Source organism: Notothenia rossii, assembly GCF_949606895.1.
Source record: "Notothenia rossii genome assembly, chromosome: 1".
Taxonomy (NCBI): Eukaryota; Metazoa; Chordata; class Actinopteri; order Perciformes; family Nototheniidae; genus Notothenia; species Notothenia rossii.
In genome coordinates, this window is record NC_136912.1 from 74978225 (window position 1) to 74992271 (window position 14047).

At 41.1% G+C, this 14047-nt stretch overlaps 2 protein-coding genes across 2 annotated transcripts in view; one reads left to right on the forward strand and one right to left on the reverse strand.

Moving 5' to 3' along the window:
* Positions 1–1066: 1066 nt before the first annotated feature.
* LOC307019544 (histone-binding protein N1/N2-like) lies at positions 1067–7353 on the reverse strand. Its single transcript, XM_079650546.1, has 15 exons — positions 7182–7353; positions 6737–6787; positions 6535–6648; positions 6032–6112; positions 5666–5772; positions 4581–4949; positions 4302–4348; positions 4156–4223; positions 3892–3965; positions 3367–3555; positions 3009–3172; positions 2800–2889; positions 2614–2688; positions 1999–2130; positions 1067–1267 (listed from the first exon to the last, which is right to left on the reverse strand). The coding sequence occupies exons 1-15, from the start codon at positions 7217–7219 to the stop codon at positions 1229–1231; spliced, it is 1638 nt and encodes a 545-aa protein (XP_079506672.1). The 5' UTR covers positions 7220–7353; the 3' UTR covers positions 1067–1228.
* A 2506-nt stretch (positions 7354–9859) lies between these two features.
* Positions 9860–14047, forward strand: part of LOC307019553 (glypican-5-like) — a gene marked incomplete at its 5' end in the record, with an annotated part of 44023 nt that continues 39835 nt past the window's right edge. Inside the window, 2 exons of the mRNA XM_079650563.1 lie at positions 9860–9917; positions 10050–10214. Coding sequence (XP_079506689.1) covers positions 9860–9917; positions 10050–10214 — 223 coding nt within the window. The remainder of the gene's footprint in view (positions 9918–10049; positions 10215–14047) is intronic.

Below are 14047 nucleotides of genomic sequence, written 5' to 3' on the forward strand. Positions count from 1 at the left end.
AGAGCTGTTTTTGTGGTTTTCCACAACCTAAGGCTTGGGGAAGATGCGTCTCAAAGGGTGCCGTGCCTGGTGGTAGCTCACCACTGGAGGTGAATTAATGCTGTGGTTTTCAAAAACAACTTTATAGAACTTTAAAAAAATTAAACTGCACCTGCAAAGGTTATTACAATGATTGCACTATAGCAGAGTTGATCATGAAACTATCCGAGATGATCAAGCAACCCTGACATCCCAATCTGCTATTGTCCCATTATCAAAATTGATGTTTTAACATGTTATGATTTTCTGTAAACCAACAGCTGCGCAGTGGCCACTGGAGGGTGCCAGTGCGCACTCTGCTCAGATCAACTCAGGTCCTCAGTTCAACACAGGTAAACAGTAGTTGCTTACTAAACAGCAGATTAGCTGCTATGACTTTTTTTTTCTGGCTTATGCAGTGTTCGGTAGAGTAAAGCAAGGAAGTAGATGACAAACCAGATTGTATGCGTTTCTGTAAAATAGAGGGGGAACCTGGAGCTGTGTGTACATCTGGTTACAAGATGGAGATATTAGACTGCGACAAAAACCATCACTAAATATTTAGTTGTGGTAGGAAATGAACATTACTGTATAAGGGAACAAACTTTTAGAGAAACTAATGACCATCATTGCACTGGAGTATTTATTATTGAAACACTGGGGGCTCAACAGAACAAAAACAATTCTTAAATGTCATGCCGTTTGTTTACCTTGCGTCTTGTCACCAGCTTCTTCACATCCTGCGTTTGTCCACATACAAGCAACACTGCAATTTTCAGTTACACAGCCCTCAGGAGTGGAGTATCTGCCCCCTTAAGTCCTGCACCAAGAGACCAGTCAGGGTTAAACACTAAAACATCTCTACATCAGGGCACAACACAAGATCATTTGTGAAGGTTTATACGAGGGCTCTGATCTTCATCTGCTGAAGACATTTACTTTGTTGGAATTCAAATCAAGTTGAGCAAGATTAAAAAGGTGCAGCAGCAAACTGTTGAAGCCTGATACAAGTTCCAGGAAAGCTAAAAATAAAAAGCCAACAACAAAATTACATATGCAAATTCTTTATTCATTTTTACTACAAGTATACAAAACTGGACAGACAAATCTATGAAAATGGATCTTATTTACAGAAACAAAAGTGTTGAAGGTTGAGGGGCTGGACAGGCATGCTGTGCTGGTTTCAGAGATCAGGAAAGAGACGAGGATGTCACGCTGAAGACCCCACAGCGGCCGACGAGCTGGCAGGCTACAGGACACAAGAACACATTAAGTTATTATCACCATGGCAAGGCTGAGCGAGCCGCCTGCTCATCTCAAGAAAAGTTGCAGACTGCTGGTGTGTCTGCAGTTTTACCAAGCTTGTAAAAAGACTTCGGACAGACTTCACTTGTTTCAGTAAAAAGACAGTTCCACAGATATGTGAACTTAGAGTAATGAAAATAGGAAGGTTTGAAGCTTGTCCAACAGCTAAAGACAACCACAGTAACAGCCAATGCTGCATGTCCACTTACAAATGCCCTGTGGAAGAACACCATTGTATTTGGCTTCCATTACAGTAAAAAAAAAGTTACTTAAAGTAACTTGGGGGGGGGGGAAAGCCCATCTTAACTTATTTTGCAGAAAGACTGACAACCAGCAAGGGTCAAAGACAAACATTTCCCCCAATGCAATGGTTTCATCATGTATGACAACCCATGAGTCTAGTCATCAAATTACCAAGGACTCCTCCCAACTTCCTTGTGGGCTTTTGTGCAGTTTTAATAAGCCTTCCAGAGAAGTAGACCGCAACATGCCAGCTTTTTCAGATTACTTCATAGTAAGAGGGGGACTGGAACTCCACCAGAAACTATATGAAAGTAGTTATTTTCTGTTTGTGGAGACATCTCTCATCAAAGCAGGGTAGCAGCGTCACAGCACAAACTTCAAGTTGGAGTGCCGTCTTTGAAACTCATATTAAGACATGAGCCCATCACTCGCCTCCTGTGATTTGCCCTCCTGGACTCCTTTGCCGTTGCTGGCACTAGAGTCACCGCTGCCATTAACTGTGGCTTCCTGTTTCGCTTGTTTAGCATCAGTGTCCTTTACTGGGCTCTCCTCCTCTGGTTTCCTCTGTGATGAAACAAAAAACCAGTGAGAAGGAGGGGAAGAGAAGACTGGAAGAGGGAAACCAAATATGGATATGTCACGGTCAGACACTGTGTCATGCACACACACTAAAATCAAAAGCTTTGTTTACAGCACTAAGCCGTACCGCAACCACATGAACCAACAGAAGTCACCGTTCACACAAAAACCAGAACACAGGCTAAAGATTGACATGAGCAGAGCGCCATGACATCCCGACAACCAAAGCAGGCAAGCACGTTGACTTTTCAAAATTGAGGGCAGTACATGGCCAGTTTTAACATACAGGTTATTGTTCTGCCAGTCAGATGTCAGGTTTGGATTTTTAAATGATCAAATGGTTTTGTTTCAGAAGGCAGAATGGACTGAAAAATCATGACTGGCCTTTGATATGTCAGAGGTATGAAAGTTGCAGCAATCAAGATGGAATAAAAGTAATACATTTGTGAATACTTGAGCGGAGCTTACCTTTTTCCTGACTAGATGGGAGATGTTTGAGACTGCCTTGGAAGACGAGGCGCTGCCAGACGATTTAACTGGGATCTGAAAAGGAAGCGTTTGGTTTGTTTTAAAAAGAAATGTAGGATCAGTTTTATTTCAGTCAGTAAGCGAAGCGGTTAAACGTTTTTAAATGTCCTAGTACTATGTCCTTACCTTGTTGACTGTTGCAAAAGCTGAAGCTGAAGATGATGAAGGGCCACCATTTTCACATGAGAATGCAGATGATGAGGTTGAGGCTCCGCCCTGATAGAGGTCATTCGTTAAGCACTGAAAGGCTCGGTGGATTGCAAGCCAAGATGTAAAAATGCACTCTAACGTTTAAGACTACTTAACTGGTATTCAGACCATTGTCATGTACTCACTAGTGTCTGCTGGATGGCCTGGGAGGCAGCGCTGCCGGTTCTCTGGCTCTCCTTGGCATCCTCCACCTTTTCTTTGATGTCGGGCAGAAGCTGCTTCAGCTCGTCCATCTCATTATTTTCTTCAGCCGCACCACCTGCTGCGTCGATCGCCTCCTGCAACATGGCTATACACAGACAATGTATGATGAGTACAATAAAACATAACAGGAATACTGCAGACCCACAGTTGCCATCGACTTTTAGAAGCAGTGCTGTATTGTTGTGAATAGCCTATCAGTAAGCTTATTTTCACTCAACTAAAAAGATAAAGACACCCGGCTCTGAAAAAAAAGCACGTCTGCAGAGAAAGACATCTTACCCAGACGGGTCTCGATGACTTTAACTGAGTTGTTGTAGTGCTGGATGGCCTGGCTGTACTGGTCCATGTAGCACAGTGTGGTGGCGACGTGGTAGTGGGTCTCAGCCAGCAGGCGGCTGTGGGGGGGCAGGTGCTTCAGCTGCAGGGCAAGACACTCCTGGAAGTCATCTAGCGCCTGGGGATAGTTTCCTGGTGAAGGGAGCACGTGACAATAGGGTCACATTTAGCTGGCTCAGCAGTGGTACTAGTTGCAACTCTAATGGGAAATGACATTTGCTATATGTTCATGTTACTGGTATGTTGAGTGAATGCAATTTATTTTAACCTGTATATAGTGGTGAAACACTATTGAACCCTAACTTGGTAACAATAATTATAGATAAAACAAAAGCTTGGTGAAGAGCAAAAAAATAAAATTCAACAAGCCACGGCAGTATTATTTAAGATGTTCTTTGAGGGGAGGGAAAAGGAAGGCCAACAAGTAAAAGTGACAAGTCCATCCTGGAAATGCTACATGAAACGTACCCGATTCAGCACTGACTTCTCCGAGTTTCAGATATGTCTGGGCTGCCATCAGCTGGTCATCTTTGCCTTCCTTTCTGTGGTGGTGAAGAAACTGAATCAACAGCAAGACCACTTTGCCACATTATATAACATCCTAAAAGTCTGACTTTGTATGAAGTGACCTGCTTGAACTCTCATGGACAGTATGAATCTTTTTAGCCACATGTTTAAAATGTTGTGCCATTGTTTTTACTCATTTGCTTCATCCAGCAATGTTGCCCTTACTTTTTGTAGATGACTTTAGCTACTTCCAGCATTTCCCAGGCCAACTGCAAATTGCCAACTTCTTCTTCCTGAAAAGAAGAGGGCATACATCAAAGCAAAAATATTCCCAATCATTTAAAAAGAGAAAACAAAGAACGGGAACTTACCTGCCCATTTTGCTCTCCATCCTCATCATCATCATCATCGTCATCATCTGTTGAGCAAGAGGATAATTACAAAGGGCTATAAGCCAGTTTCCCCAAGTCGTGACTGAAGCTCAAGGCAAATACTTAAGTGTTTTCCAAAGGGTGCATTAGAACTGCTGTAGTGAGTTTCCCCGTCACCTTTTGTAACACCTTAATGTGACCCGTTTTAAATATAATGAAACGCCAAGATGGTGCTCAACCCTGCCACACCAAAGTGCTCTGCAACAGAACGTCAACTGCCCTCTGATTCCTCCTCGTCCTGTTCATCCTCTGGCTTGGATTCAGCGTTATCTTCTTCCTCTGGCTTTCCATTGGTCTTCTTGTCGTTCTGCTCTCCTGAGTCCTTGACACCATTGGCTGCAGTGGATCTTTCTGCCACACCATCGACAGGAGCACCGGGGCTCTTCACCACTCCGTTCACTTTTTGAACTGAACCCTTTTCCTTTTCCTTCTCACTCACAGGGGAACTTGATCCATTCACCACACCGTTCTCTTTTTTCACCTCAGGGGTGCCCTTTCCTTCCTCGGACTCCAATTCGATGTCACCTGGCTCAGCCTTTTCCGCCATTGCATCATAAACCTGCTTTCGTAGGTCGTCTCTTGTTTCTTCTGCACACGAATGTCATGTGAAGAATAAGTTTACATTTGATATTTACCATCAAGCTCAGTCAATTTTGACAAACACTTGTCAGAAAACTTTCAACTCAAGAGGGGAAAAGGAGCGATTGCTACCCCAACGCTACTTTAAAAAAAAAAAAAAAAAAAAAAAAAAAAAAAAAAAAAAAAATCAGGGTTCATACACTTTTTCACCAATGACCTTTACCTAATTTTCCATGACCAAAACAATTACTCTCAGCGGTACCACTGAAAATGGGTTATTTTAACATGGAATAGGAAAAGAAGAAAAATACCACGACAGTTAAATGTCATTTTACATTTCATTATGATACAGTATGTATTATCATATTACTATTTCGGCGATTAGATAAAATATAAATTATATTTGATGCAACTTAAGTTACATTTCCTAAACTTTGGGAAAAATATTGTTTTCCATAACTTTTCCAGGGCCTGGAATTAGCATTTTGAATTTCCATTACTTTTCCAGGTTTTTTTAATGACCGTAAGAAGCCTGTTAAATGTTGTTTGTCTTTAGTGGCAGTTAACATTGTATTTTATTGGTTTTACTGTATTTGCATGTCAGCTCAGTCTTACCAAACGTAAAGAAACATGTCATTATTAAAACAAACCAATACCAGACTAAACTTCGGGTGATTTTAGATAGAGCCCCCTTTACCTGGCAACCCTTTTTAATAAACACTGACCATCAAGATTGTTGGCACTCTCGATATTTGAGCTGTTCGGCTGATCCTCTTCCTCAGACTCTTCTGGGACTCCCTCCAGGGCATTACCAAGCACACTGTTTTCCATCCTAACCAAATCAAAAAAAGAAAAAGAGTGGCAAGTCCATAAATGTCACTCAGAACCTTATTCAACATTTGGCCAGAGAGCAAACGGCCTTTGAACTGTCAATGCTGAGGTTACACTGAAGTCTAAAGGTTCCGCCATACACAAAAAAGTACATAACATTTAACACAGTGATGCAACAATAATCAAATGTATATCAATGTTCATCAACATGACTTAATATAGTATGGAGTTTTAGAAGGAAGGCCATGCAATGATCATACCTGGCAAGCTCCAGGAGGGACTTCCCACACAGGAAGAGGGCCTCGCCACACTCCTCTGCAGTGTCCCCATACTTTGCAGCCCTGGCAGATAAACAGAAGTGTTAGGTGGAGTATGTTTGATCGTAATCAAGGTACAGCTGGTTGTTAGGTAATAACAAATATTTTTATTACATAATAATATGTATGGCCTTGCAGGCCGAGGCAGATAATTGGTTTTGCTTTTAACAGCGCCACGGCCTCCACAGATGAAATATTTATTGTCAAAGCATTTAATGTATTCATTGCTATCGGGATGTTAAGAGCATTCCATGGAATATAACAAAAAGTGTTTCTGAAGTGAATGACCTACCATACCTTTAATATATGTAGATCACCAGAAAACAAAACAAAACTAGTAAGAGGGAATACTACTACCTATTTTGTTTTTATATAAAGTTGTAAACAGTGTTTTGAAAGTGTGCCATGTTGAGTCAGTCACATTGCCTCGCTATGGATGCACTCACAGCATGCTGCAGGCGTCCTGGAAGACACTGACAGCAGAAACAACATCTCCCATCACTAGATGCCTGTTCCCGGTGCCAATCAGCTTCTTTGCCTCCTCGGCAACGTCCACAGAGCTACAGTGAGGAAACAAAAACACGTGTATCTAAAGTAGTTGAATAGTAATGTTTAGAGATCGGCGGGGGTTTCCGTGGGGACACTCACCTGTCTGCTGCAGCTGCGGTTGAGGAGGAGGAACACGGCTTCTCCTCCGCACTGCAAGAGTCAAATAAGTTCACACTTGAGTTAGGTTAATGCAAATACAAGCCAACTACCCTTATTCTGAAGTATAACTATAGTCGACACACCTAAACATTACTGTTGACTCTTAATTTCAGCAAAGTCTTGACATGTTAGCTGAGCTTTATTGTTGTTAGCACAGTATGCGTGTTAGCATACTAGCCTAACACAAGGGTGAAAGTGATGCTTGTTAGCCGCACTTTATGCCAGCACTCAATACATTTAACCAGCCACTGAGTGTTAGTAAGCAACCCAAGATGTCATGCAACAACGCAAGGAAGTTAACGTTAACCGTGTTATCAAGCTAAAAGCTACCTAGCTGTGTTTTCCAAGCGTACGGTAGACAGTGAGGAAATGAAACGAGTCTTACCTCCCGTAGATTGACGCGGCTGACATTTCCTCTGGCATTTTATCAGGACAGTAGGATACACGGTGGAGTGAAACAAAACGTACGGTGTTGTGGACGATAACAGATTTGCCTTCTCTGAGGGTCTTTGTTGGCGCGCTTAAATAGAGGAAAGACGGCTCCCTATTTCCGCTTAACTTAGAACGCGGGAGATTGGATTTAAAGGGGCCGCAGCAAGTACCAAGATGCATTCAGGACGCTTCGGGAAAACAACAGAATCGAGAGAGCGTACGGAACACTTGGTGTCAAAGAAAAACATGTTAGCGGTGTACTGATTGGCACATAACATTCATAAATCATACCAAGTGCATATTGTGTTTAATTTTCTATTCGATCAATATCATTTTAAATGAATTAGGTTGTAGATGCTTTGCCTGAGCTGGTGCCCCTATGTGATCTAGCATATGAGAACCTATATATTATTTTTACGCATAGATTACTTTGGTGGAATGTCGACTGTGTGATTTCGATGTTGAACTCGTTTATTTATAATGTTATTATTACCAAAATGGTTTGCTCTCATTTTACATGGGTACAAATGCTCTGCCAGACACTGGTACGATTCCAGCCTTGCCGAATCGCTTAACAAAAAACACTATTCATCATGATTTCCTACGTAGGCTATATGAATGGCATTGGCCTGAACATAGTATTATTTTATAATTTAAACTGGACATGAAGAGACAAATGGCCGTGATTTAATGCTGGCTAATTGTAATTTACGTTTATATATGTATAGGAAATTGTAATTAGAAGCATATTTCGTTTGCTGTTTAATCTGATGGGAAATATCATTCAAAAGAGAGAAAGTAAATAATTTCTTTCGTTTTTTTGCTTAGAAAACTAGGCGAACGCTCAATAAGCGAGATGACGTGTGGGGGGGAGGGGGGGGTACACTGTGGACCTCTGTGGACCTCTGTGGACCTCTGGCTCCAAATAAGTGGGGGGACGGCGATCCCCCGCTTCCAACGACCACTACACCACTGATATTACAACAAAATGGCAATGCACTTACCAAACTATAACAAAGTATGTCAGTCCGAGCAAAGTTGCGACTCTCAAAGCAGGTGGCATTCTTGGTAGTTCTACATGATTGGTCAAATCATGAGAGGGAACATAAGATTATTGGTTTCTCACAGTTCTTGGTAGTTGGGGGAGGCCTCTGATTGGTCAAATCTTGGTATAATTACGAAAGTGAAAGGAAACATGATGGACCCTCGCATGCTAGATTGCTCAACCAATAGGTAATAACCTTTATATACAGTCTATGGTAATAACAAGTAGATGTTTAGTTGTTTGACTTTTTGACTTGACTTGATTGTTATGTACTTATATGTTTAAGAACACATTTTACTTTATCGTAATTCATCGGATAGCTATAACTAAATCAGCGTGTCTAAAACTTCACCCTCAATTATTTTGAAATTAGAGTGGAGTAATACCTCTCGATTTGATAGACAAGCTTTTCACAAGTAGAAATCGGGGTATCCCACAGGTCCCCCTGTTTATCCCATATATACTGTACTACGAGTACGCCTTAAAATAGATCATAACAATCATTATTTAATAACAAGAATTACAAATTAGAACCTTGCTTTCTACCGCTTTCAGGGCCTCGTTGGCGCAGTAGGCAGCGCGTCAGTCTCATAATCTGAAGGTCGTGAGTTCGAGCCTCACACGGGGCATGTGTTTTTGTTTCATATAATCCGGCACTTTTTATGAGGATGATGTTCGCACAAGGGGTGCTCGACACGTGCAGGATCGGCTGTCCAATCTCCAATTTCCTCATCTAATCAGAATACTTTGCACTGCAGTCCAATTTGAGATTGTGCCTAAACCTAAACCAATCACGCCGTAGGATCACAATGGACGTAAAGCTATCAGATTGCGTGGTGACATTGGACAGAGCCTCTCACGCCAGGGCTTCATAGGTGTGCCTGCTGGCTACTTAACTAAACAAAGTAAGCACTGACTGACTGCACCCCTTAATGTGATGTATCTTCAGCGAAACGTCAATAAGGTGCAACTTGAGCGTTAGCTACTTTGTCAACCTAAACCAACTGGGACCTACCCAACGCCAGTTTAATTGCTTCTTGGTAGAAGTAATTCCGTATTATGTTTTTGCCCAAATTGTAACGTAAGCAAAGGTAAACTAACGTTCCTGAAACTGAAGGCACTGGCACATGTTTTCCTGCCATAGCTTACTGTTAACAATTTACTTTAGCCATCTAGTATGAGTTTGTGTTGACAACATCTAATTTTATTAGACAATATTGTGGTTCTTTTTTCCAGGAGCTGTTAAAATGCCTCTGCTATGATCCAAACAGACCAACAGGTGGCGCCCACGTTTCATTATTAAACAGTGTTTCCCTAAATCCCACTTCACTCACAACTATCAGTCAAGTTTAATGGACAAGATCTGCAAAAGTTATCTATGAAAACCATGACGACATGTTTTTTTAAGCCCATAACTAAATACATTGGAATTACTTTAATTCCATATAATTGTTATTGTCATTATCTTATTGCTCGTTTTCTTATCTGTAATAAGTTATTGTTATGTTGGCAGCTGCTGTACATGAAACACGCGTTTTCAAACTACGCGGTATTTGTAAGTATATTGAGTTCACATTTCAATTAAGATGGCTAATTGGGCTAAAGTGAGTGAGAGTCAGAGAGGGGAGGGGGCTGAGCCTCACGGTGGGCTCCAGACAGACATAGTGGCTGCAGATGAAGTTTTTCAGTCACACTGCACCGTGGGACTTTTAGGAATTCATATTAACCAGCCAGATTTTCTATCTCCTCATTGACATGTTGCGATGTTCCGTGCAGCCTTACAAAACGCGGACTTGCTGTGGGTGATTTTGTTGTATTGTGTTTTCCTCCCGGACCCTGGCTGCGGATCAGCCGATGCGGACAGCTGTCATGAGGTGAAGACAGCCTACATGATGCGGCAGATAGGCCCGGTGGAGCTGGTCCCAGACCGGCCGGGAGCAGGTCAGTGAGTCCCGCTGCAGACACCCGGTGGAAACACTGCGGAGAAACAGAAAATATTAATAACTGCTTTTATTGAAGCACTGTACTTGAATAGTCAAACTTTTGAGTTTAGCTATACACATTGTTCTACTTTAGAGTTAGTTTTTTATTACAAAATAACATATTATTCCCTTATTATAAATATTTGACAAGTATTAGGCTATATTTACTTTGCTGATGAACATTTTAAATGAAAAATATGATGAGTTTATAAATCACAGTGTATTGGCATTAATTAATTAACATGAACTCCACATTATAAACTATAGGCCTATGTATAATTAATCATAAATTGATACAAAAAGATGGCTGCTTTTGATTTGAATAGATGTATTTTGCTGATTACCTATTTATAATATCGTATTAAATGACCTAAAATTCTGTATTTTTACCAAATATTCCTTAATGAAGTGAATTATCCAATGTATTCCTTCAAAACCTGGAAATATATAAGCCCTACTACACACACTGCAATAAATATAACAAAGAATGCTATGAGTGTAAACCTGCTGTTCAATACTTGCAGATTAATGTAGTTTAGCTGAGTGTTGCAACTTTTCTTATAATCACTATATTTTCTATGTATTCTCTTTTTGATGTCTTAAATACAAGTAAACAAACTCAGTGTTAAATCAAACGTCATTGTATTTCATACAATCTGCTTTGTATCTCTCCTGCTTTGAAATGTTGTAATACTTAATACGCATGGTTTGAATTCATAGCTTTAGAAATGTGAAATTTAACGGATCTAAACTTTACAGCATAGGCTAACGCTTCTGAGGGAGAGAAGCTATTTCTGTTGCAAACTTGCCTTAAACATCAGTAGCACTTAAACAACTCTTGAAAGCATACTCGGCTATAAGTGGTGGTGTTAAAGATGCTGTATTTCGAAATGCTCATGTGAGATTTAGCCTGGCTCATAAGAGTCTCTTTGCATATTATTACAGTTTGCATTGAGTGAACAACCACTTCTAAATTGCTGAAAACTACATCAACATGTTTAATGTAACTGCACCCAGAAAAGTGATCCCATGGAGTCACTTTGTTGCCAGTAATTTCAGATTTCCAGAGTGAAGTGGAGACAAGTGGAAGATGATACAGGTCTCAGGTTAAAAAGCTTCATTTTATTCTAATCTTGACATCACATAAACGGTCTCCTTGTCATAATTATACAGTTCATGGACATGCATACGAATCAGATGTTGTATAATCAGCAGACAGGAGAACATTTCTACCAGACATCAGTCAATAAGCTGTAACTGAATGTAAAATCTTTACTGTAACTTTAAAACCATGTGTGTGTTTCTGCAGGAACTGATAACTTGATATTAGCTTGTGACTGTTAACAGCTAGTTAACGATAAATGGTGGTGACCTCTTCATTTTCAGGCTGAGATGTTTGCTTATTATAGATGATTTTAACAGTAGAATCTTGACATATCATCCCTCCTCATCACAGTCCATCCATCTGGTGTGGCCATGCATGAATGAATGGGGAAGAGATGTCATTGTAACTGTATTATAATATCTTTCAGGGACATATCCACATCAGTGCTCTTGGGTCATACTACGTTGGGCTTTTGTTCCAAAATAATAACTTAAAAAGCGAAGGATGGAGAAACATTTTGAAATCCTCCTTAACCTCCACGGGTGTCCAAACTTTTTTCTCCGAAGGCCACATATAATAATAATAATATATTAATTTTCTTAGCACTTTTACAGGTGATCAAAGACACTTTACAGATATACTGAAAAGAAAAGAACAACAAATAAATATATATAGTTAAAGTCAAATACAAATCAAACAATACAAAAACAATCACACATTAAAAGCCAGATTGAAGAGGTGAGTTTTTGTAAGTTTTTTGAAGGTGGTGAGGTCAGTGCAGTCTCTGATGGGTTGAGTGAGGTCCAGAGGGAGGGGGTAGCGACGGAGAAGGCTCTGTCCCCCCAGGTCCGTTGATTGATGCGTGTGGGGATGGATGGAGGTTGGCTTCTGATGACCCAGCAGGTCTGTGAGGTAGGGGGGGGGGGTGGGGGGGGGGGGGGGGGGGCCTGGTTGTTGAGGGCTTTGTGAGTAATGAGGAGTAATAGGGCTGGGCCACTTAATGGAGGAGAGGTATATTGTCTCATAAGTTCAGTTATAAGTTAGCAAAATCAATGAAATGTAGGCAAATTATGCTTTATACTTGAATATGCTTTAAAGGTCACATGACATGGCCATTTCTACTGATCACAATTCCATTGTTGAGGTCTACTAGAATAGATTTGCATTGTTCAATGTTCCAAAATCACATTGGTTTCTCATACAGCATCTCTGGATAGTATGTGTATTCACTCTCTATCCTAAACGGCTTGTTGGAGCTCCTGCACCACCCCCCCCCCCCCCCCCCCCCCCCCCCCCCCCCCTCCCTATGAGCCCACTGTGCTCTGATTGGTCAGCTCACCCACTCTGTTCTGATGAGTCCACCACCGTTACAGCGGAACATCAGTGATTTTGTGTTACAATGGTGTTAGCAACCAGAAAATGACACCAGGATTGATAAACAGATGAGAATGCTGCGTGGGGTCTGGGTACCGTGTTGGCGGGGACGTTGCGGGGCTCGCTGCTCGCCCTTTGAGGCTCGAGGAGCGGACAGTGTGAGCTGGAAGCTGGTGTTGTTTCCTGGTTGCTGCGTGTGTCGAGTCCACGGATCCGCGGCTGAGAAAAGATAAGTCTGACTGAGTGTGTGTGTGTGTGTGTGTGTGTGTGTGTGTGTGTGTGGTGTGTGTGTGTGTGTGTGTGTGTGTGTGTGTGTGTGTGTGTGTGTGTGTGTGTGTGTGTGTGTGTGTGTGTGTGAGGAGCCGTTACGTCACTATGACCAGAAAGAAAAAAATGGAAAAAGAAAATCTCCACGAGGCGTTCTGGGGCAGCATAGACAGGTATTTTCTGTGTTAGAGTTTTACTCGCTACAGGGTGTACTTTGAGGGTTTGTGAATCTGCAGACCGTTTACTGTATATGCATAGAAAGCTACATAACACACAAGGGGACGGGTAATAACCAGAAAAGCATGTCATGGGACCTTTAAGGAAAAACCGCCAACATCACAGCTCTCCAGAGGGTTTCGTTTGCAGCTCATTCCTTAAAACAGAAGCCTCAGATTGCTCATAAAGGAAATATAAAGGGTATATTTCGAGCTGGTTATAGAAATAAGTTATTGGGCTTTTTTTATCAACTCAGATTTGTTAGAAAATGTTTTCAACTTTAATTGATGGAATTCCTTTGAAAGTGGGCTTATTAACACATGAATACTGTGTAATATATGTTTTACATATATCTTTAAGAAGTACAAGACAAGCAAAAGTTTCATTGTGGGCCATATTTCATTATACTTCTTGAATTAGCTGAGGGCCAATTCAAAATGGCTTGCGGGTCGCATTTGGCCCCCGGACCGTAGTTTGGACACCCCTGTGCTAAAATCAGTTTATGAATAATTGAGCTTGAGGTCACATAACTTACTGACCTTCCACATAAAAATGTTCAACATTTAACACACGAGACAGGGATTAAAAATCCACCACACACATACTGTAACGACCACCTGTTGTCATGTGAGTGAAGTTGTATACATACGTCACATCTCACATGATAACGATGAACCCATCTCAATGAAAGCATATAGAGTTTGTGTTGAATCTCAAAACAACCTTTAGAGATTGTATTACCACTGAATAGCTATTAAAGAACCCAGATGTGTATTGGTGAAAGAGATTCTTAAGATTGATTCTCGGAAAACATATTGAACTTTGTATAT